General features: G+C 38.4%; 1 protein-coding gene across 8 annotated transcripts in view; it reads left to right on the forward strand.

Annotated features, from left to right (window-relative positions):
- The window catches only part of CCDC85A (coiled-coil domain containing 85A), a 226,776-nt gene extending 221,480 nt beyond the window's left edge, over nt 1-5,296 (forward strand). For 7 of the 8 annotated variants that reach the window (XM_006063679.4, XM_006063680.4, XM_006063681.4 and 4 more), the window contains one exon: nt 3,490-5,296. In XM_006063679.4, the coding sequence (XP_006063741.2) occupies nt 3,490-3,579 (90 nt within the window). In that variant the 3' untranslated portion in view covers nt 3,580-5,296. The remainder of the gene's footprint in view (nt 1-3,489) is intronic. The other variant, XR_003102256.3, reaches the window with a different exon arrangement.
- The last annotated feature ends 20,433 nt before the right edge of the window (nt 5,297-25,729 follow it).

Below are 25,729 nucleotides of genomic sequence, written 5' to 3' on the forward strand. Positions count from 1 at the left end.
CTTTAGGCTATTAGGACCAGGTATCTCCTGTACCTACCTCCCTGAGGCATTCCTAGAATCCAGTAAATGTTAAATAAGTCCCATGGGCATTTAGCACTCTTGCCCCAGCACATATAGTCTCTTGCTTGCTTGTGGTGGTGTTTTTCTTTCTTACATATCTGTTGTCTGTTTTCAAATGGTCATTGGTTCTAGATGTCATGATTTCCTAAATGTATCACTATTTGTCTTCTGTAGCTTTTTGTCTGTTCTTAAACTTTTCAGTTTGAACACCTGCCTCAGATAAACTTTAAAGTTCAAACATTAGGAATTGTAAAACTGGAAGGGACCATAGGAGGTCATATCTTCAGTGGTTCTCAGAGTCATATTGAGGCTCCTTCATAATTCAGAAGTCTGGGTTTCGCACCAGATCTTGGGCAATCGGGGTAGGAACTCATTTTATACTTGAAGAAACTAAGATTCTGAAATTAAGTTACTTGCCACAAATTGTCCTCTAGTGAATAGGGAAGTCAGGCATATACCCAGATTTTCTCTGAGGACCAGCTCTTTCCACTTTCCCAATTGTAGTGAATCTAGGCACTTCCATTTTCTTTCTCAAGAATGAAAATCAATGTGTCTTACAGAGGAAACCATCTCTATTGTGCTCAATGCCAGAATTTGTCTAAATAAACACAGGACTGTTTCTTGTCTCTTTTTTTGATGAAATATTTTTAGATATTAGAAAATTTATTTCTTAGAGAAGGGACCCACTAATGAATTGGATCTTGATTAGTTTTGCATTGATCTTGATTTGCCTGTATTTCCAAAAATCCTTCAAAAGGACACACACAGTGGTAATTATTGTTGCCTTCAGAAAGCCAAGAGCTTTTTACCTTTGAAAGTTCTCTAGGGCATCTTTTCTGTTTTTGCCTTTGGTCACTGAAATTTGAGGAACAAAAAAAGTAAATTAGTTCAAATCTGATTGTTAGCACTGTTATATTTGGAAACTATTTAAAAGCCACAAGAATAAAAAAAAGTGTTGATTTAAAATATTTGTGTCACCATTGTAAGTTATATACACATCAAGAACACATAGCAAATATTGGAGAATAAACAAAAATACAGTTTGTCAGTTTCAAAATTTCTAAGCAATAATGTATATAAGATTATGAAACCTATTAGAGGAATTATGGGCTTTTACAATAATGTTACAGAAATGTAAAGCTTTCTCATAATGTGAGATCAGTTAAAAGACTCAGGTTTATATCTGTCTCTGGTATTCTTTCTGGAAATAGGTTAACATCTATACAGTCTTCCATTTTATAGATGTTAACAACCTTTCTTCACAGCACCATCATTTTGATTAGTAAGCATGTAGTGCTTCTAGTCTCTTCCAAGCTCTACCACAAAAATATACTGTTCTCTAAGAAACAGTATATTATCTATCTTTTTGTAGTAATAGTTTTATCTTAGGTTTTTCTGTTTGGCCCTTGTCAGTTCCCTGAGAGCAGCTGAGATACTTGACTGGCCCTGCATCTCAGTAACCATCTCAGATACCCAACTGGTCAGCTCTCTTATTTAACAAGTCACTACTCTGTGTCTGTCTTAGTGTCTTTGGCTTATTTCAAAGTTCTGTCTTCTCTGAGTTTCCTTTCACCATGTAATTTCAGGGTTAAGGCCCATTACATTCTACATTTGAATACTTGGAGAGGGAGTTGTATACAACACTTTGGAGTTGTAATCATCTAATGCCTTTTGTTCCTGATCATTTGAATCTATCCTTTGCTTCTAAACAAGACATCGAAGCATTCTGGGTAGATGTAATACCATTTAAGAGCTAGAAAGGGAAAGTCCATAGTGTCTGTTGGCTTCCTGATTCAGAATGTGTCCCTCTTCAGTCAGTGTATTGAGAAAGGACACTTCCCTAACAGCCTGAACCACTCACTGCTATATATGCTCAGATGTGTCTGACTCTTTGCAACCCCATGGACTGTAGCTAGCCAGGCTTCTCTGTCCATGGGATTTCCCAGGCACAAATATTGCAATAGGTAGCCATTTGCTTCTTCAGGGGATCTTCCTGACCCAGGGATCAAATCCAGGTCTCCTGAATTACAGGTGGATTTTTTACCATCTAAGCTACTAGGAAATTCCCTCCCAAATATTTAAGGACCATAACTACAGCTCCCTTCAAATATGACAGGACATCTCTACCACATAGTAGTGTCTGCTAACACACAGAGATGAATAGTTCCATAGGTTTCAAAATGAGGGTAGACAGACCCCTACATGCTTATGTGTTACTATGACTAGAAACCTACTTCACTGGAATATCTGCTCTTTTAAAAAAGAAAACAAAGAAGTATTGATGAACCAGCTGGTTTATGTTCATTAGAGCAATGTAAATTTCTGTGGAAGTAGTCAATCTGATCATAATCCTAGACTGTTACTATGTGGTTTCTTAATGTAGTATATTGGTATATCATTGTTGGATTCAGTGGTTTTACTTGTTATTAATCTCACCCTTTGCTATTGTCCCTTTAAAATAGCCTGATTTTTAACATATTGTTTTTAGTGACTCTTGAATTTATTCTTATCTTTTCCCTGCATCTGAATGCTTTCTATTGTCATAATCTGAGATATACTATTGGGTAGCTAAGATTTATGATAACTAAGGCCCCCATTTGGAGAAGGCAATGAATGGCACCCCACTCCAGTACTCTTGCCTGGAAAATCCCATGGATGGAGGAGCCTGGTGTGCTGCAGTCCATGGGGTTGCTAAGAGTCGGACACGACTGAGCGACTTCACTTTCACTTTTCACTTTCATGCATTGGAGAAGGAAATGGCAACCCACTCCAGTGTTCTTGCCTGGAGAATCCCAGGAATGGGGGAGCCTAGTGGGCTGCCATCTATGGGGTCGCACAGACACGACTGAAGCGACTTAGCAGCAGCAGCAAGGCCCCCATTCTACAGGGAAAACAAGGGAAATCTACTAGTGACCCTAAGGCTGTTAGCTCAGGACTTTAAACCACTACAGACAGTGGAGGAGCTTTTGTTCTTAGTTATTTAACATTTTGGTATTCCTCATTTTAGATGTATAATATAGGAACAAGGATGATTTTGCTCATGTATTCTTAACTACACATTAGAATCATGTTGACAGATTTAAAAAAAATAGACAACCCTACCTGTTTAAGAGTAATTCCTAGTGGACAGCCAGAGTTGAGGACCACTCTCATAACCAATGTAAGTTGGCATATCATTTTGTAATTTTGACCCTGATTGCTAAAGAAGCATGGCACTCCTGTCTCTTGAGCAGTTCTCATGATTTAGAAACTTGCATCACATTTCATTTTATTTTTGAGCTCATTTGTGTGAATATTTTGTCTCTTGTCTTATATTCCTCTTTGTCCTTCTCATAGATTTCCCCGCTTAAAAAAAAAAAACAAAACATACACACTCCTTTGTGGAACAGGACAATTAAGATGCTTACTCTTTTTCTTCTTTTTCTTAAGGTTGTATGGAGGAAACTTGGAGATGCTGCAGGTTCGTGTCCTGGAATTAGGCAACATTTGTCTGGAAACCAGTACAAGGGACCCATGTGAGATGTACTCTCTTTCAAACATGACATCACCACTGCCAGAGAGATAAGAGAGGAAAGAGTGGATTTCCACAGACCTGGAGCAATTGTACATTGCACATATTTTCCCTCGATAAAATTTAGTATGGCTGAAGTTGTATTTTTTGTCTCTCACTTTGATGTTCACTACAGTCCATCTCAAACAAGGTAGCTTTGAAAATCACCATTTTGGTTCCAATATTTTCATTAGAACTAAAATGTTTTTGACTCTTCAGATCTAAGATTGTAATGGGGAAACCTGCATGATTGGAAGAGCCCAGTAGAGCCTCAGTGGTTTTGATAGAATCGAATCATTGTATATCATGGTGGCAGTGTTCTACCATGTTGTTGAAGATAACAAGTGGTTTCCAGCTTCCCAAGTTGGAGAGTTGGTCACCTATTATATTTTAGTCAATAAAATGCTAGTTCCTGATGCATAATTAATTTGGATGCAAGATAAGGTTAGGTTTCTTGGATTTTGTTTTGACTTTTGAGGTACTAAAAATACCACATCAGTTTTCCTTACCAGCTAGAAGGGTAGCAGGACTTTGTCGAGTGCATTGTCAGAGTGCCATTTACTTAAATTGATCAAAGTAAATACATCTTTTCTTTTCATCTTAATGTATTATTCATGAAGACACATCTTAGGGACATATCAACCTCCATCTTCAGTGTATTCATTAATGTTAATATTAACAATTTCAATTAAAGAACAAGCAAACAATTTTTCTAAGTGTTTCCAGCTGTGAGATGTCAATTTCTACAATTTAGTTTCTAGACATGCTGTTATATTTAATAAACTTTCTGTAAACTTTAAAATATTGCACTGCATTTATGGAAAAAGCTTTCTTAGCCTACAGCAGCTATCTTAACGTTTTATGAAACTGACGCATGTCCTTCATTATTGAAGCTAAAAGCTCTTGTTCAGATTGCTTGAGATTTGAAAAGGAGGTGTGCTAGCTTTAGTTTTTCCTTATTTTTGGTATATATATATATATATATATAAAGTAATAGACTGTGTGTATTGGAAATGCTATGATAGGTATTTTGTGTTTATTCAAATGCAATGATAGTTTCTTGTATGAATGTGCAAGAGGCCTGTGACCGAATGCTAACTTTATATTGTAATATAAAATTATAAAAGTAGGAATGCAACGATTCCCAGTTTTCTTCTAAATTACTCAGATTTGATTCATAGCAGATATTCTGTTGCTCTTGTTTTTAAGTGGGCTCATTATACATGTATTAATTGTCATTGGTGAAGGAATTGTTATACTTTTTTGAATGTTATTGTGATGAAAAGGCAATCCTATTCTCAGAAAATATTTATGAATTAATTTGCTATAGAATTATCTTTCTAATTATTGTAATTGGGTTACCATTTAAGCTTTTCTTTTAAAATGTTATATATTTTGAGAATATTATTACTCTATAAGGGAAAATTGCTTGCTATATTTACACCTTTTCTGGAAAAGCTTTCATCCTTAAATTGTTGTATTCCTACACTCTGAAGACATTTAAAAAAAGTTTTGTGCCTGCAGTAGAGCCTGCAGAAGCTAATACAAGGAACACTGGTCTTTTGACAAAATACTTGTGTAAATTTTGATACTGTATTAAAACTATTTTTTTAAAGTTCTAAAGTTAAAATTGAGTATCAAGTATATGTGTTCATCTTAGCAATGGTAATAAATTATTTAATCCCAGTGTTTTTTTCCTTCAAAATGTTTTCCCTAAATTGAGATTTTTCATAGTTGCTAAGTATCATATTGCTCATGTATGATGACAATAATGATAGAAATATAAAACAAAGGCATGTTTAAATATGCTCTTAAAGAGGGATTTCATATTTAGAGATTCCTTAATTCACTATTTTTTTAGTATAATGTAGTTAAAAAGTTTAGAATGATATTGAAGAATATTTAAAAATTAGGTATCTTTTACTTTTAATTCATATAGATTAATATTAAACCTCCATTATTTATTATTAAAATACTAGTAGACAGAAGGATATAAACTAGAAGGGAAGTATTAAAGAAATGGAAGACTTTGGTGTCTCTAAGAGACTTCTGCATTTTTGAGGAAAGAATGACTTAAGGCGCAAGTCAGAGGACAGACATACTTCTTGGAAATCACTGTGGAACAAGGCTTCTTACGCTTAGCATTAGTCCCTACTTTAAATGGCATAGTAGATGGACAGCTTAGGGTCTGAATCTTGCTACTGCCCAACATTTTTATCAGTAAAACTGAGTGATACCCTTCTTTTATGTGACCAGATTATTTATCTCGTTTTCCCTGGAAAAAAAGGTTAATTTACATATCTTGGTAGGTTACCTTTACCAGCCTTGAAGCTGTCAGTCTATCAGAATCTAAGCTATTTATATTCATGCTTTATAAGTTTCTAGCACATGCTAAATGCACTAAAGAATATTTAGATCATATGTGGCATCCAGCAACATACTGACAATCTTATTCTTTAATTCAATGAACTTTTAAAGAATGTCTACCACTATCACATGAATAAACATATTTTGGTTCCCTACTCACGATGTGACTGTTCAGGAAATACATGGAACCATAGTATCTTGGATACCAGTAAGATCTTCCTTTATCCTTGAGACCTAGATAAGTTTCCCTCAAATATCCATTTTTGTGATCTTGAGGAAGTGCTACTTTTCCTTGTGACTTCTCATTTCCAGAGTTTTCACTCTATGGCAAGCTTTCTGTTGCCTCATCCTCTTTCACCTCAAAGACAAACTGATTCTGTTAGAAATCCTGTCACCCATTCTCGGAAAGGATCTGCCTACTTCAAGCTGGCTTATCAAGGTAAATTCCCAACAAGCTCAAGATACTTCTATGAGGAATTCCTATATTTACTTCTGAAAGAAAAAATTTTCCATCTCATTATACAATTAAAGGACAATATATCAGACTGAACCATATGAGATTACCAATATTTGACCATCTCTGGATTATAAAAACAGCAATTTCATATGGTACAACTTTGTAAGATTAGTAGATTTTTCGTGGGATTAAATGCAGTACAGGTTAGTGTCAGCATGTTGAGCTGGAGCAGTATGCTTTACTAAGTGCAGCATTGAATAAAAGGCCTTTGGCTTAGTGAGGCTGACTTTGGGGCAGCGAGTTCGGCATGTGACTATTATTAGCTTTGTGCGTTTGAACAACTTAACCTCATGGAGCCTCAATGTCCTGACATGCCTCATGGAGACAACATCTGAGTTACTCTAAGCTTCTTAGTAGTCTTCCTAGTTCCAAATTTCAATGATCTTGACAGTTCACAAGAAATAATGGTGATTCCTTTAAGATACTAGAGCCTAGACCTGTGAGCAGTTTATACCATTAGGCTGGGGGAAGGGACAGTCTACCACACAGAGATTCTAGCTGCATGTATGTACTTCCAGGTTCTGTCCTTTACATCTCATTCTACCTACCACAGGCCCTGTCGTGACCAATCACAGACTGTGATTTTGGAAATGCAGAAAAGGGGCATTTGTCTGATTCTCACAAAGGAAGAGTATGTTTGAAAAACAGTGTACATAACCATTTACTTCTTTATTTTTCATGCCATCACAGAAATGTTTGTGAATATTTTCACTTCAAAATGGCAGAATGAGTACATACTACCACTTCTCCCTCTTGCCTGGATCCCTAAAAATGATGGAAAAGATACTTAATAAACTCATAATTCCAGTAGAACATGAAAAAATAGTGTACTCTGTAGATCCTCAATTATGATGAATTCTTGAAAGAAGGGAAACAAAACATTATCTCATTGAAGAATGGATCCAAAAATCAAAATATATGATGGAGGGTATTGTTGAAGAAGGAGTCATGGCTCCAAGGATGTTAAACAAGGAAGAATTTGATACACCTATGGCATGGGATCCTGGGATAATTGGCAGTAGTCAGGCTTTTTGACTCCTGCATATAACCTCTGCCTCCCTAGCTCAGGCAGAGAACAAAAGAGATAGTTACTCCCAGGCCAGAATAGAGGAGAAACATGATTGAATCAGACACAGTGCAAAGTTTTTGGATTGGCAACACCCAGTAGAAAAGGGACCTTCTGTGTTCAGATCCTTAGCTAATGATATATCTTGCCTAAAAGATTGTCCCACCACTCCTTTGCACTTAGAGGCTAAAGTATCTCCCACACCCAGCATCCTTACCTCTTCTTCCAGCAAGTGGTTAGAATAAACATAGCAGGCTAATATGGAAATTTCAATACTAAGATGCATATACCACCAAACACCACCCAACATGTCTCTCAATTTCTTCCATTTCCTTCTTCCTTCTCTTTCCTAGTTGTTTAGTTGCCCTATTTTATGAGTTTAAATGTTAAAGGTACCACAAAACCATTTGGAAGCAAGGAGCAATCATAAGTGAAGCGTAGTTTCATTTCACTGAAATTTCAGAATGTCTCTGTAAAACACAAGAGCCTCTCATTTTGTGGAAATGTTTCTCAGTTTTGATGCCCAAGTTATAATTCCATTTGGTCCTATTACCAAGAAGGCTTTCATTTTCTATTCTAGGACCGTTAGTTTTCTAGATCCTATTCTAAAGTGACAGCACACAATATACACCACGGTAATTGCCATGGCAACCGGATTCATATGCTAATCAGGAATGCAGGTTTAAAGAAGCACAAAGGGTCTGAAATTGGCCTTTGATTGTATGGGCCATTTTTGTGTATGGGCCAACCTGCATGGGCTTAATACAGCATTATACAAAATCTGTTTTCCCTTTTCAAAAATCTGGGTTAGGTAAGAATGAGTTCCTGACAGTCCAGATAACAGTCCCTAGGGAGGGCTTTGTTCTGTCTTTTTTAGCCATCATCATTCACCGGGTTCAGTCTAGCCCTACCACTCAACAGTGACCATACTGACTGGCTACCCAAGATTCATTTTTCTCTTTTTCCTAAGACAGTTCTCCTTTGCTTTAGAAAGACACTGCCCAAGAGAATGAGGAGAAGCTGTTTCCAATTCTATTGCTGAACCTTGGTTATTCTAAAGCCTAGACTCAGAGTTCATCTTGGTACTCTCATCCTGGTTGCCAGTAATTGGTTTAGGAAGCCCAGCATCAGCCCATTAGTACACAGCATTCCTATGGCCCAACTGTGGCAACATGATCCAACAGGGTTCGTCTAAGTTTTACTGGGGAAGAAGGTTTTTTTTTTAGATGTATAAGGAAGAGTTGTCTGTTGCATGAAACCATACTGACTGTCGTTGAGAACTCATCCTGAGGAGAAAGCATGCATACAGGAGAGGGTAGGGCCAAGAGAACTATGAAGAAGGAAGCTGAAACATGGATTATACCTTGTCTGGAGTCTACCCCTAATTCTGGACTCTTAGAGATTAAAAGTTTCCATACTGTTTTTGATTTGGGATTCTGTTACTAATATTGTACACTTTAAATGTTATAAATTGAATACCTCTCTCCTGATGTGGAAAATTGCAAGATAAATAGTCTACAATGCTGGCTTAGTTGTATTGGGAAGAACAGTGTGTTCAAACAACTGATTCCTCTAACTGCTGTCACAAAGAAGAGATTCTATGTTATCTTTATGTAGTAGAATAAAAATTAGCAGAAGGGAGGTCAACATGGTGGAATAAGATGATGTGGAACTTATCTCTTCCCACAAACACACAAAAAATATATCTACATGTGGAGTAATTTCTTATGAAAACTAACTGGAAATGGGCAGAAGGTCTCCTATAAAAGCAATGCTATAAGAAAGATACAGACATATTTGGGTAGGATGGGAAGAAAAGCACTGAGCCAGGATCTGTCCACCTGGGAGGGGACCAGGAGGAAAAGGGAGACTGCACATGTGAACACTCACCCTGGGGAGTGAATGGCTCAAGGCGCAGACTGGGTATCCCAGTCCAGGGGTCCTATGTATGGCAGGCAAGCCCATTTGACTGATTAAAAAAGCATTAGGACAGATAGAAAGACTAGAGAAGTCTGGACTCTACTCCTGAGGAGTGTACAGGTGTTGGTTTGCCCCCAGGCATGGAAGAGAGAGGTCCCCAGTCCAAGCCAAGTGAATGCTCTGGCCCTGCCCACTGCATGCCATAGTCTAGCACTAGATCTAAGGTGGTTGCAACAGGGGAAAAGATGTACCATGTGTACATCTGAGCAGAGCCCCAGATGCCTACACAGGCAGAGCACTGGGCCTCTGTGAGCACACCGGCTCTACTTCAGCAGTGCCCTCCTTTGGTACAAAGGTCCCAGTGTGGGGAGAAGGAAAAACACACAATTGAAGGGACTGGAGCTAGCTTGAGCCAAACCTTCAGGTATTCTATTCCAGCAACTTGAGAGAAGACCCCCAACCTAACAGGCAGTGATGGCCACTGAGCAGAGAGCAAGTCCTGCCTTACACCCCTATCAGGCTCGAACTCCTCTGTCAGCAGCTGCACCTCCTGCCAAAGTGATAGCTGCCAGCACTCCCTGACGAAAGACATGACTGGCAGCCACATCAAATTGATCCCTATCATCAAAGGGGTTGAACACATGCGGTTTACACAGGTACATTCCCATATAAGATCACCCCTTCAAGACCAAAATAGGTAACACTTTCATCTAAATTCATAGAGTCAGAGAAAGTTAAGTAGAATGAAAAGATGAACTACTCTCAATTGAAACACCAAGAGAAAACTTCTGAAAAAATAATGAAACAGACTGTAATCTACCAGACAGATAATTCAAAATATTGGTAATAATAAGGCTGACTGAATTAGGGGAGAAAATTGATGTAAACAAAGTTAATTTTTCATGAAGACTCAGAAATTATAAAGAAGTAGCCACAAAAAAAATAGATAATTAAATATTTGAGATAAAAAGCACACTAAGAGCAACAAATGGCTAACTAAATGTCACAGAAGAATGCATAAATGATCTGGAAGATAGACTAATGGAAAACATCCAATCAGAATGGCAGACAAATAAAAACATGTGAGTACAACATATGAAGTCTCTGGGATACTATCAAAGGTGCCAACATAGGGGTTACAGGAAGAAAGAAAAAAAAGGATTTCAAGAAACTATTTGAAGAAATTATGGGTGAAAACTTTCCAAACCTAAAGAAGGAAAGAAATATTCAGACAGGAAGCACAGAGGGTCCCAATAAAGATGAGCCCAAACAGATCGACACTGAGGCATGTCATAATTAAAATGGCAAAAGTTAAAGATAAAAACACACAATACAAAAAAGATCTTCATGACCCAGGTAACTATGACGGCGTGATCATTCACCTAGAGCCAGACATCCTGGAATGCCAGGTCAAGTGGGCCTTAGGAAGCATCACTGAAAACAAAGCTAGAGGAGGTGATGGAATTCCAGTTCAGCTATTTCAAATCCTAAAAGATGATGCTGTGAAAGTGCTGCACTCAATATGCCAGCAAATCTGGAAAATGCAGCAGTGGCCACAGGACTGGAAAAGGTCAGTTTTCATTCCAATCCCAAAGAAAGGCAATGCCAAAGAATGCTCAAACTACTGCACAATTGCACTCATCTCTCACACTAGCAAGTAATGCTCAAAATTCTTCAAGCCAGGCTTCAGCAATACGTGAACTGTGAACTTCCAGATGTTCAAGCTGGATTTCGAAAAGGCAGAGGGACCAGAGATCAAACTGCCAACAACCACTGGATCATTGAAAAAGCAGGAGAGTTCCAGAAAAACATCTGCTTCTGCTTTATTGACTATGCCAAAGCCTTTGACTGTGTGGATCAAAATAAACTGTGGACAATTCTGAAAGAGATGGGAATACCAGACCACCTGACCTGCCTCTGGAGAAATCTGTATGCAGGTCAGGAAGCAATGGTTAGAACTGGACATGAACAACAGACTGGTTCCAAATAGGGAAAGGAGTATGTCAAGGCTATATATTGTCACCCTACTTATTTAACTTATATGCAGAGTACATCATGCAAAACACTGGGCTTGATGAGTCACAAGCTGGAATCAAGATTGCTAGGAGAAATATCAATAACCTCAGATATTCAGATGACACCACCCTTATGGAAAAAAGTGAAAAAGAACTAAAGAGCCTCTTGATGAAAGTGACAGAGGAGAGTGAAAAAGTTGGCTTAAAGCTCAACATTCAGAAAATGAAGATCATGGCATCTGGTCCCATCACTTCATGGCAAATAGATGGAGAAACAGTGGAAACAGTGACAGACTTTATTTTCTTGGGCTCTAAAATCACTGCAGATGGTGATTGCAGCCATGAAATTAAAAGATGCTTACTCCTTGGAAGAAAAGCTATGACCAACCTAGACAGCATATTAAAAAGCAGAGATATTACTTTGCCCAAAATGGTCTAGTTAAAGCTATGGTTTTTCCAGTCATGTATGGATGTGAGAATTGGACTATAAAGAAAGCTGAGTGCCAAAGAATTGATGCTTTTGAACTGTGGCGTTGGAGAAGACTCTTGAGAGTCTCTTGGACTGCAAGGAGATCCAACCAGTCAATCCTAGAGAAAATCAGCCCTGATTATTCATTGGAAGGACTGATGTTGAAGCTGAAACTCCAGTCCTTTGGCCACCTAATGAGAAGAACCGACTCAATGGAAAAGACCGTGATGGTGAGAAAGATTGAAGGTGGGAGGAAAAGGGGAAGACAGAGGATGAGATGGTTGGATTGCATCACCAACATGATACACATGAGTTTGAGTAAGCTCCAGGAGTTGGTGATGGACAGGGAAGCCTGACGTGCTGCAGTCCATGGGGTCGCAAAGAGTCGGACATGACTGAGTGACTGAACTGAACTGAAAGACAAAACGAGAATAAAAGCAGCAAGAAGAAAAGTTATACAAGGGAATTCCCATAAGGCTGACAGCTGATTTTTCTAAGGAAACTTTACAGGCCAGAAGGGAGTGGCATGATATATTCAAAATCCTGAAAGAGAAAAAGCTGCAAGCCGGGGTACTCTACCCAGGAAGATTATTAAATATTTAGAATATAAAGAGAGATAAAGAACTTCTCAGTCAGTTCAGTCACTCAGTCGTGTCCAGCTCTTTGTGACCCCATGGACTGCAGCAGGAGACAAGCAAAATCTAAAGGAATTTGCCCATACTAAACCTACCCTTTAAAAGGAATACTGAAGTATCTTCTCTAAATAGAATAGAATCAAGAGTCTACAGAACAGGGAAAATCTCAATACAAAAGACAAATATAGAGTAAGGATTGAAGATCATTTAGATACGCCAGTGTATTGATTAAAAGACAAAGATTTGTAAAAGCAGCTATAACAATCATACAGTTAAGGGATAAGCTTAAGTTAGAAAATATAATATTAGAAAGAAATGGAGAAGGAAAGTAAAAATTGTAGATCTTTTGGAATGTATTTGAACTTAAATGAATATCACTTTAAATCAAGTAGATATAATTATAGGTCAACAATAAGAACCTCATGGTAATCACAAATCAAAAGCCTCCAACAGACATAAAAAATAAAAAGGAAATCAATCAGGCTACAAAATATAATCAAACCACAAAAGAAATGAACAGAGGTCTACAAAAATAACCAGAAAACAATGATTAAAATGGCAATAAGTACATACCTATCCATAATTATGATAAATATCAACAAACTAAATGACCCAATCGAAAGACATAGTAGCAGATTAGATTTAAAAAACAAAATAAAATAACCTGCAATATGCACATTTCAGTGCAAAAGACATATACACACAAAATGAGAAGTTGGAAAAAAGAAAGTTTCTATGGAAACTCCCAAGACAGCAGAGATAGCAATAGTCATATCAGACAAAATAGACTTTAAAATAAGTATGATAATGAAGGACAAATAAGGCTGTTATATATTGATAGAATAATGCGTAAGAGGATATTATAATATCCATTAAGATCAGTTCAGTTCAGTTGCTCAGTCGTGTCTGACTCTTTATGACCCCATGAATCACAGTATGCCAGGCCTCCCTGTCCATCACCAGCTCTCAGAGTTCACTCAAACCCATGTCCATCGAGTTGGTGATGCCATCCAGCCATCTCATCCTCTGTCGTCCCTTCTTCTCCTGATCCCAATCCTTCCCAGCATTGGGGTCTTTTCCAAAGTGTCAACTCTTTGCATGAGGTGGCCAAAGTATTGGAGTTTCAGCTTCAACATCAGTCCTTCCAATGAACACCCAGGACTGATCTTTAGGATGGACTGGTGTATCTCCTTGCAGTCCAAGGGACTCTCAAGAGTCTTCTCCAACACCACAGTTCAAAAGTATCAGTTCTTTGGCACTCAGCTTTCTTCACCATCCGACTCTCACATCCATACATGACCACTGGAAAAACCATAGCCTTGACTAGATGGACTTTTGTTGGTAATGTCTCTGCTTTTTAATATGCTATCTACTGCTACTGCTGCTGCTAAGTCAATTCATCTAGGTTGGTCATAATCTTCCTTCTAAGGAGTAAGCGTCTTTTAATTTCATGGCTGCAGTCACCATCTGTAGTGATTTTAGAGCCATAAAAAATGAAGTCTAACACTGTTTCCACTGTTTCCCCATCTATTTCCCATGAAGTGATGGGACCAGATGCCATGATCTTAGGTGTCCCTATATTTGGTGCATGTAAGTATATAAAGTAAATACTAACAGACTTCAAGGGAGAAACTGACAGAAGAGCAATAATAGTGGGAAATTTTAACTGAGGCACTGACATCAACATACAGCTCATCCAGATGGAAAAATCAAGACAAGAGTGGTATTAAATGACACAATAGATGAGTTGGATTTAATTGATATCTACAGGGTATTACATCCAAACACAGCATAATACACATTCAAGTGCACATGGAACATTCTCCAGAAAAGGCACATACTAGGGCATAAAAGAGTGCTCAACAAATTGAATAGGATAGAAATTATATCAAGCACTATTTCTTAGCTTAATAGTACAAAATTAGAACTCAGCTACAGAAGCAAAAATGAGAAAAGGACAAACACGTGGACACTAAAGAACATGCTACTAAAAAACTAATGTTTCTAGGAAAAAAACAGAAATACATTTCAATGGAACAGAATAAGAAGTCCAGAGATAACCCCACACACCTATTGCCAACTAATCTATGACAAAGGAGGCAAGAATATACAATGGGGAAAAGACAGGCTCTTCAGAAAGTGATGGTGGCAAAACTGGACAGCTACATGTAAAAGAGTAAAATTAGGATACTTCCTAACACTGTGCACAAAAATAAACTCAAAATGGATTAAAGACCTAAATATAAGGCCAGATATTATAAAACTCTTAGAGGAAAACATAAGCATAACACTCTCTGATATAAATTATAGCAACATCTTTTTTGATCCACCTCAAACAGCAATAAAAATAAAAACAAACAAATGGACCCAATTAAACTTAAAAGCCTTTGCACAGCAAAGGAAACCATAAACAAAATGACAGGTCTCAGAATGGGAGAAAATATTTGCAAACAAAGCAATTGACAAGGGATTAATCTCCAAAATATACAAACAGCTCATGTAGTTCAATATCAAAAAACAAACAACATAATCAGAAAATGGACAGAAGATCTAAATAGATACTTTTCCAAAGAAGACATACAGATGGCCAAAAAATATATGAAAAGATGTTCAACATTACTAATTATTGCTACTGCTAAGTCATTTCAGTTGTGTCTGACTCTGTGCGACCCCATAGACGGGAGCCCACCAGGCTCCCCTGTCCCTGGGATTCTCCAGGCAAGAACACTGGAGTGGGTTGCCATTTCCTTCTCCAATGCATGAAAGGGAAAAGTGAAAGTGAAGTCGCTCAGTCATGTCTGACTCTTTGTGACCCCATGGACTGCAGCCCACCAGGCTCCTCCGTCCATGGGATTTTCCAGGCAAGAGTACTGGAGTGGGGTGCCATTGCCTTCTCCATCACTGATTATTAGAGAAATGCAAATCAAATGAGGTACACCTCACAAAAAGGTATCACATTTTTTACAGGCAACAACAAATAATCTTAAAATTCACATGGAACCACAGAAGACCTCAAATTGTCACAGTGTCTTCAAAAACAAGAAAAAAAAAAGCTGGAGTTATAACCCTCCCAGACAACAAAACTACAGTAATCAAAACAGCATGGTACTGGCACAAAAACAGACGAATAGGTCAATGGACCAGAATAGACTTCAGAAATAAGCCCCCAAACATAAAGTCAATTAATCTATGACAAACTGGCCAGAATATACAATGGAGAAAAGACAGTTTCTTCAAAAAGTGGTGCTTGGAAAACTGGAAAGTCATATGTAAAGCTATCAGATTAGAACATTTCCTCACGCCATATACAAAAATAAATTCAAAATGGTTTAAAGATCTAACTGTAGGTCACTGTAGATCCCTCATCCTATGGAGCAAGCAGTCAAGCTGCAATCTGGGTATCCTAGTCCTAGGGGCCTGTGCAGAAGAGACAAATCCTGTTGGCTGCTGGGAAAACCACTGGCATAGACAGAAGAATTAGTAGAGAAGCCTAAACTCTACTCATGAGGAGTGCATGTGTGCTGGCTTGCCAACCATCAGAGTGGAGAAAGTCTTGCACTATGGGCTGCCACCTCGCTGCTGTACTCCCCAATCCAAACAGGGCAAAAACCCTGGCTCCACTCACTCTAGTCACAGCCCTCTTATACTAGGTACATAGACACAGAGGAGTGTCTGGTGTGTAATCTGAGTGGAGCAGTGACGGCCATTGTCAGCATGTGCCAAAGGCAATATCATAGGAGTGCACTGCAGCTTAGATCTGGAAGACTGGCAGACAAGCTCTGGGAAAGGACTCAGAACCTAGCTATGCAGAGACACCTGGGGGACTTAGGTGTGGTCCAGGCAGGCAGTGGCAGCTATGCGTTGCAGGGGCATGCAGTGGTTCATCTCCCAATGAGACCACCCTGCCCTGCCCATTCCACACCAAAACTTAGGACTTGATCTGGGGCAGACAGTTCTTGGGAGAATACTGCCACAGAGGCAGCCCAGATACTGGGCAACATTGCAGCCACCTGAGAATGCCATACCCTCAGTCCCAGATTATTCTACCACATAACCTTGGACTAGATGTAGTATGAACACAGATGGGAAGGGATGTGATCTTGGCCTGCTTCTAAGCAGAGCTGCAGACAAATCTATACAGGCAGTGCATGTGGGAATCACCACATGGGAATCACTTTAGCAATTACCTCCTTTGGGGCAGGACACGCACTCAAGGGCAATGAAGCCTGATCAAACATTATCCTCAGGGCTTCTACTCCAAAAACTGGGAAGCACTGCCCCACTACCAACAGGGCAGTGACATACATAGAGCAGAGAGCAAGTTCTACATCACATCTCCCACAGGTTTTACTTTCTCCAACACCAACTGCACCCTCCTATCAGATAAAGGCCAGTACACCCTGAGGAAAGACATGACTGGTGTCTATACCAAAACCAGCCCTTGTACCAAAGACTTTGGACATACACACTCTGTACAAAGTTGCTCCAACATAGAAACAAACCCTCAAGGCCACAGTAAAGTGAAATGAAAAGGCAGAGGAATTATACGCAACTAAAGGAACAAATAAAGGAATACCTGGGGCTTCCCAGATGATACTAGTGGTAAAGAATCTGCCTGCCAATGCAGGAGACCTAAGAGATAGGGGTTCAATCCCTGGGTTGGGAAGATCCCCTGGAGTAGGAAATGGATGCCCACTCGTGCCTGGAAAATTCCATGGACAGAGGAGCTTGGTGGGCTATAGTCCCTGGGTCCCCAAGAGTCGGACATGACCAAGTGACTGAGCACAAAGAAACAAGAGAAATCTCCTAAAAGAATAATAAACAGAGCTTACCAGTCTACCACACTCTGTGATCAAAAGGGTGGTAATACAAATGCTAACTGAATTAATAAAATTATCAATAGAAATGCAGACACAGTAAAAAGGAATGGAAAGTATAAAGATAAAACAATCAAGAATAGAATATTCAACTGCTGAAATAAAAGGCAATCTAGAAGCAAAGAACAGTCAACTAAATGACAGCAAAGAATGCTTAAGTGGTCTGGAAAATAGAATAATGGAAATCACCCAATCAGAATAGCAGAGAGACCAAAAAAATATAACATACAAGATCTATGGGATAATATAAAGCGTGTTCAGTTCAGTTCAGTCGCTCAGTCGTGTCCAACTCTTTGCGACCCCAAGGACTGCAACATGCTAGGCCTCCCTGTCCATCACCAACTCCTGGAGTTTACTCAGACTCATGTCCATTGAGTCAGTGATGCCATCCAACTGCATAATAAGTGTTTCAGGAGGAGAAGAGAGAAAAGGGCATTAAAAATGTTATTTGAAGAAATTATGGCTGGAAACTTCCCAAATCTAAAGAAGGAAATAAATATCCAGGTACAGGAAGCACAGAGTGTCCCAATCAAGATGAACCCAAACAGTCATATTAATATAATTAATGGTAAAAGTTTAAAGGTAAAAATAGGACTCTAAAAGCAGCAAGAGGAAAAGTGATACACAAGGGAATTCCCTTAAGCCTCTCCAGCTTATTTCTCTACAGAAAACTTTACAGGCCAGAAGGGAGTGGCATGATATAGTTAAAGTCCTACAAGGGAAAAAACTACAATCTAGGATACTCTTACCTGGATTAGAATAGAAGAAGAAATAAAGGACTTCTGAAACAAGTGAAAACTAAAAGAATTCAGCATACTAAACCTACCTTAAAAGGAGAACAGAAAGGTATTAAAAAAAAAAACACACAAAAATCTAAAGGAAACAGAAAAATCCCAAAATGAAAGGCAAATATATTGTAAGAATTGAAAATCATTTAAATAATCAAGTACATAGATTAAAAACAGTCAAAATGGTAAACATGATTATAACTCCAACAGAAGTAGAAGGATATGTATTAAGATATAAAACAGAACACGAAAATCACAAAATGTGGGTGAGGAGTATATAAAGTATAGATCTTTTGGATTGCCTTTAAATTGAATGACTCAGGTTAAAGCAAATAGATATAATTATGTGTCAAATTCTTAAATTCCATGATAACCACAAATCAAAAACATAAAATAGATTTATAAAAAAACAAAAAGAAAGGAACTCAAACATACTACAAAGAAAATGAAACCATAAAAGGAAAAAAAACAGAACAACAACAACAAAAACAACTAGGGCAGAAATGGCAATAAGTACATGCCTAAGAATAATTACTTTAAATAACAAAAAACAAAATAATCTGATGAAAAGACAAAGTGGCAAAATCTTCCAAACAAAATTCCAGGACGAGATGGCTTCACAGGTAAATTCTATCGAACAAACAAAATTCCAGGACGAGATGGCTTCACAGGTAAATTCTATCAAACATTTAAAGAAGAGATAACATCCATCCTTCTCAAATGCTTCCAAAATATTCCAGAGGAAGGAACATTCCTAAGCTCATTCTATGAGGCCACCATCATCCTGATATCAAAAACAAACAAAGATATAACCCCTAAAACAAAATTGGGGGCAAATATCATTGATGAACATAAACAGAAAAATCCTCAACAAAATACCAGCAAACAGAATCCAACAACACATTAAAAAGATAACACACCATGATTAAGTGGGTTTATAGCAGTGATGAAAGGATTCTTTATACCAAATTAATCAATATGATACACCATGTTAACAAATTAAAAATAAAAAACATACATAATCATCATCTCATTCAGTCAGTTCAGCCACTCAGTCATGTTCGACTTTTTTTTTTACAGTGAAAATTCTTTTTATTTTATTTTATTTTTAATTTTATTTATTTATTTATTTAAGATGTCATTTTTTTAATTGGAGATTAATTACTTTACAATATTATATTGGTTTTGCCATACATCAACATGATTTGCAACCCCATGGACTGCAGCATGCCAAGCTTCCCTGTCCATCACCACGTACTGGAGCTTGCTCAAACTCATGTCCATTGAGTAGGTGATGCCATCCAACCATGTCATCCTCTGTCACCCCTTTCTCCTCCTGCCTTCAATCTTTCCCAGCATCATGGTATTTTCCAATGAGTCAGTTCTTCACATCAGGTGGCCAAATGATTTGAGTTTCAGCTTTAGTACAGTCTTTCCAATGAATATGCAGGAGTGATTTCCTTTAGGATTGACTGGTTGGATCTCCTTGCAGTCCAAGGGACTCTCAAGAGTCTTCTCCAGCACCACAGTTCAAAAGCATCAATTCTTTGGCACTCAGCTTTCTTTATAGTCCAAAACTCACATCTGTACATGACCACTGGAAAAACCATAACTTTGACTGCACAGAACTTTTTCGGCAAAGTAATGTCTCTGCTTTTTCATATGCTGTCTAGGTTGGTCATAGCTTTTCTTCCAAGGAGCAAACGTCTTCTAATTTCATGGCTGCAGTCACCATCTGCAGTGATTTTGGAGCCCAAGAAAACAAAGTCTGTCTAAAACTGTCTTGGTTTTTCAATGATCCAGCGGATGTTGGCAATTTGATCTCTGGTTCCTCTGCCTTTTCTAAATCCAGCTTGAACACTTGGAATTTTATTGATTGCGTACTGGTAAAGCTTGGTTTGAAGAATTTTGAGCATTACTTTGCTAGCGTGTGAGATGAGTGCAGTTGTGCAGTAATTTGAATATTCTTGGTATTGCCTTTCTTTGAGATTGGAATAAAAACTGACCTTTTCCAGTCCTGTGCCCACTGCTGAGTCTTCCAAATTTGCTGGCATATTGAATGCAGCATTTTCACAGCATCATCTTTTAGGATTTAAAATAGCTCAACTGGAATTCCATCACCTCCACTAGCTTTGTTAATAGTAATGCTTCCTAAGGCCCACTTGACTTTGCACTCCAGTATGTCTGGCTCTAGGTGAGTGATCACACCATCGTGGTTATCTGGGTCATGAAAATCTTTTTTGTACAGGTCTTCTGTGTATTCTGCCACCTCTTCTTAATACCTCTGCTTCTGTTAGGTCCATACCATTTCTGTCCTTTATTGTGTCCTTCTTTGCAAGAAATGTTCCCTTGGTATCTCTAATTTTCTTGAAGAAATCTCTAGTCTTTCATATTCTATTATTTTCCTCTATTTCTTTGCACTGATTACTGAGGAAGCCTTTCTTATCTCTCCTTGCTATTCTTTGGAACTTTGTATTCAAATGGGTATATCTTTCCTTTTCTCCTTTGCCTTTAGCTTCTCTTCTTTCAAAAAGAAAAAAAAAAAGCTTTTCACAAAATTCAAATTCATTTAGGCTAAAAACTCTCCAATGAGTGGGTATAGGGAGAAACTACCTGTATATAATAAAGTCCATATATGACAAACCCACAGCAAACATCATTCTCACATTCTCACTGTGTAAAACAGAAAACATTTCCTCTAAGATCAGGAACAAAACAAGAACTTCTGCTCTCACCACTATTATTCAACATAATTATGGAAGTTCTAGCCATGTCAATCAGAGAAGAAAAAGAAATAAAATGAATCCAAACTAAAAAGAAGATGTAGAAGTGTCATTGTTTCAGATGATGTGGTCATGACTCTGTGCGACCCCATAGACGGCAGCCCACCAGGCTCCCCCATCCCTGGGATTCTCCAGGCAAGAACAGTGGAGTGAGTTGCCATGTCCTTCTCCAATGCATGAAAGTGAAAAGTGAAAGTGAAGTCGCTCAGTCGTATCCGACTCTTAGCGACACCATGGACTGCAGCCTACCAGGCTCCTCCATCCATGGGATATTCCAGGCAAGAGTACTGCAGTGGGGTGCCATTGCCTTCTCCAGGTACTATACATAGAAAATCCTAAAGATGCCACCAGAAAACTACTAGAGCTCAGTGAATTTGGTAAAGTGGCAAAATAAATAAATTTATATTAAAAAAATTAATGCACAGAAATCTCTTGCATTTCCATACAATAACAGTCACAGCTCTGAAAGAAAAATTAAAGAAACAATCCCATTTATCCTTGCAACAAAAAGAATAAAATACCTAGGAATAAACCTACTTAAGGAGGCAAAAGACCTTTACTCAGAAAACTATACAACACTGATGAAAGACATCAAAGATGAAAGAAACAGATGGCGAGATGTGCGATGTTCTTGGATAGAAAGAATCAATACTGTGAAAATGACTACACTACCCAAAGCAATCTACAGATTGAGTACAATCCCTATCAAATTACCAGTGGCTTTTTCACAGAATTAAAACAAAAAATTACAATTTGTATGAAAACACAAAAGATAAAGCAATCTTGAGAGAGAAGAACAGAGCTGGACAATCAGGCTTCCTGGCTTCAGACTATACTACAAAGCTACAGTAATCAACTCAGTATGGTACTGACACAAAAAAGAAATATAGATCAATAGAACAGGATAGAAAGCCCAGAGATAAATCCACATACCTATGCTCAATTAATCTATGATGGAGACAAGAAATACAATGGAGAAAAGACAATCTCTTCAGCAAGTGGTGCTGGGAAAACTGAAGAGCTACATGTAAAAGAATGAAATTAGAACACTCCCTAACACAATATACAAAAGTAAACCCCAAATGGATTAGAAACCTAATGTAAGGCCAGATACTATAAAACTTGGAGGAACACAGGCAGAACACTCCTTGACATAAATCACAGCAAGATCTTTTTAAACCACATCCTACTATGCTCAAGTCTTTGACTGTGGATCACAACAAACTGTGGAAAAGAGGTGAGAGTGCCAGAACACCTTACCTGTCTCCAGAGAAACCTGTATGTGGGTCAAGAAGCAACAGTTAGAACCAGACAGGGAACAACTGACTGGTACAAAATTGGGAAAGGAGTATGACAAGGCTATACATTGCCATTCTGCTTATTTAACTTATGTGCAGAATACATCATATGAAATGCCAGGCTGGATGAATCACAAGCTGGAATCAAGATTGCTGGGAGAAATAACAACCTCAGATATGCAGGTGATACCACTGTAATGCCAGAAAGCGAAGAGAAAATAAAGAGCCTCTTGATGAGGGTGAAAAAGGAGAATGGGAAATCTGGCTTGAAATTTAATATTCAAAAAACTAAGATCATGGCATCCAGTCCCATCAGTTGATGGCAAATAGAACGGAAAAAAGTGGAAACAGTGACAGATTTTCTTTTCCTGAGCTCTAAAATCACTGCAGACTGTGAATGCAGCAATGAAATTGAGAGACATTTGCTCCTTAAAAGGAAAGATATGATAAACCTAGACAGTGTATTAAAAGCAGAGACATCACTTTGCTGACAAAGGTCCATATAGTCAAAGCTATGGTTTTTCTAGCAGTCATGTATGGATGTGATTATAAAGAAGTCTGAGCACTGAAGAATTGATGCTTTCATATTGTCGTGCTAGAAAAGACCCTTGAGAGTCTCTTGGACTGGAAGGAGATCAAACTAGTCAAACAAATCTGAATATTCATTGGAAGGATTGATGTTGAAGCTCTAATACTTTGGCCTGATGCAAAGAGCTGACTCATTGGAAAAGACCCTGATGCTGGGAAAGACTGAAGGCAAAACATGAAGGAGGTGGCAAAAGGTGAACTGGTTAGATAGCATCACGGATTTGATGGACATGAATTTGAGCAAACTCTAGGAAATAGTGGAAGACAGAGGAACCTGGCATGCTACAGTCCATGGAGTCACAAAGAGTTAGACACTACTTCGTGACTGAACAGCAACAGAGTAAGAAAAATAAAAGCAAAACTAAACACAATGGGACTCAAACTTAAAAGCTTTTGTACAGCAAAGGAAACTGTAAACAAGATGAAAAGACAACCCTCAGAATGAGAGAAAATATTTGCAAATAAAGCAACTCACAAGGAATTAGTCTCCAAAATATAAAAAAGCACATTCAGCTCAATATCACAAAAAGAAACAACCCAGTCAAAAAATGCATGCAAGACCGAAATAGATATTTCTCCAAAGAAGACATACAAATGGCTAAAAAGCACATGAAAAGATGCTCAACATAATTATTTATTATAGAAATGAAGATTAAAGCTACCGTGTGGTATTATCTCACACCAGTCAGAATGGCCATGATCAAAAAATCTACAAACAAAAAATGCTGGAGAGGGTGTGGAAAAAACGGAACCCTCTTGCACTCTTAGGGCAATGTAAGTAAGTTGATACAGCCATTATGGAGAACAGTATGGAGGATCTTTAAAAAACTAAAAATAGAACTACCATATGATGTAACAATACCAGTACTGGGCATATACCCTGAAAAAATCCTAATTCAAAGAGACACATGCACCCCAATTGTTCATTGCAGCATTATTTACAATAGCCATGACATGAAAGCAACCTAAATATCCATTGACAAATGAATGGATAATAAAATTGTGGTACACATATACAATGGAATGTTACTCAGCCATAAAAAGAAAAGAAATCAGGTCATTTGTGGAAGACCTAGAATCTGTTACACAGAGTGAAGTCAGAAAGATAAAAACACATATTGTATATTAACACATATATGTGGACTATACAAAAACAGTACAGATAAACCTATTTGTAGGAACAGAGATGCAGGCATAGAAAGTGGATGTTTAGAGATAGGGTTTATGGCTGGAGGGATGAACTGGAAGAGTAAGACTGACATAAATACACTGTAGGCTGTCAGGTTCCTCTGTCTATGGAATTCCCCAGGCAAGAATAATGGAGTGGGTAGCCATTCTCTTCTCCAGGGGATCTTGACCCAGGGCTCAAACCTGAGTCTCCCATATTGCAGGCAGATTCTTTACTATCTGAGGTACCAGTGCAGTTCATAAATACATGTGCATGCCTGTGTGCTAAGTCATTTCAGTCATGTCTGACTCTTTGCAACCCTATTGGACTATAGTCAGCCAAGCTCCTCTGTCCATGGGATTCTCTAGGCAAGAATATTTGCATGGGTTGCCATGCCCTTCTCCAGGGACACTTTCCAATCCAGGGATTGAACTTGCATCTCTTATATCTCCTGCATTTGCAAGAATGTTCTTTACTGCCACCTTGGAAGCCCTATAAATACACTGTTGCTGCTGTTGCTCAGTCGCTTCAGTCGTGTCCGGCTCTGTGCGACCCCACAGATGGCAGCCCACCAGGCTCCGCTGTCCCTGGGATTCTCCAGGCAAGAACACTGGAGTGGGTTGCCAGTGCCTTCTCCAATGCACTACCATGTATAAAATAGAGGGTGGGAACAGGCAATAAAGTGCAGGGAGCTCAGCTCAATGTCCTGTGATGACGGACATGGGTGGGGTGGAGGGAGGTGGGAGTGAGGTCCGCAAGGAAAGGGATATATGTATACTTAGAGCTGATTCACTTCACTGTACAGTAGAAACTAACACAACACTGTAAAGCAACTATACCTCAATTAAAAGAAACACCATACACAAAAATAAACTCAAAATGGATTAAAGATCTAAACATAAGACCAGAAACTATAAAACTCCTAGAGGAGAACATAGGCAAAACACTCTTCGACATAAATCACAGCAGGATCCTCTATGACCCACCTCCCAGAATATTGGAAATAAAAGCAAAAATAAACAAATGGGACCTAATTAAACTTAAAAGATTCTGCACAACAAAGGAAACTATTAGCAAGGTGAAAAGACAGCCTTCAGAATGGGAGAAAATAATAGCAAGTGAAGCAACGGACAAACAACTAATCTCAAAAATATACAAGCAACTCCTACAGCTCAATTCCAGAAAAATAAATGACCCAATCAAAAAATGGGCCAAAGAACTAAACAGACATTTCTCCAAAGAAGACATACAGATGGCTAACAAACACATGAGAAGATGCTCAACATCATTCATTATCAGAGAAATGCAAATCAAAACCACTATGAGGTACCATTTCACACCAGTCAGAATGGCTGCGATCCAAAAGTCTACAAGCAAGAAATGCTGGAGAGGGTGTGGAGAAAAGGGAACCCTCTTACACTGTTGGTGGGAATGCAAACTAGTACAGCCACTATGGAGAAGAGTGTGGAGATTCCTTAAAAAACTGGAAATAGAACTGCCTTATGACCCAGCAATCCCACTGCTGGGCATATACACTGAGGAAACCAGAATTGTAAGAGACACGTATACCCCAATGTTCATCGCAGCACTGTTTATAATAGCCAGGACATGGAAGCAACCTAGATGTC

This window comes from Bubalus bubalis, chromosome 12 (assembly GCF_019923935.1).
Source record: "Bubalus bubalis isolate 160015118507 breed Murrah chromosome 12, NDDB_SH_1, whole genome shotgun sequence".
NCBI lineage: Eukaryota > Metazoa > Chordata > Mammalia > Artiodactyla > Bovidae > Bubalus > Bubalus bubalis.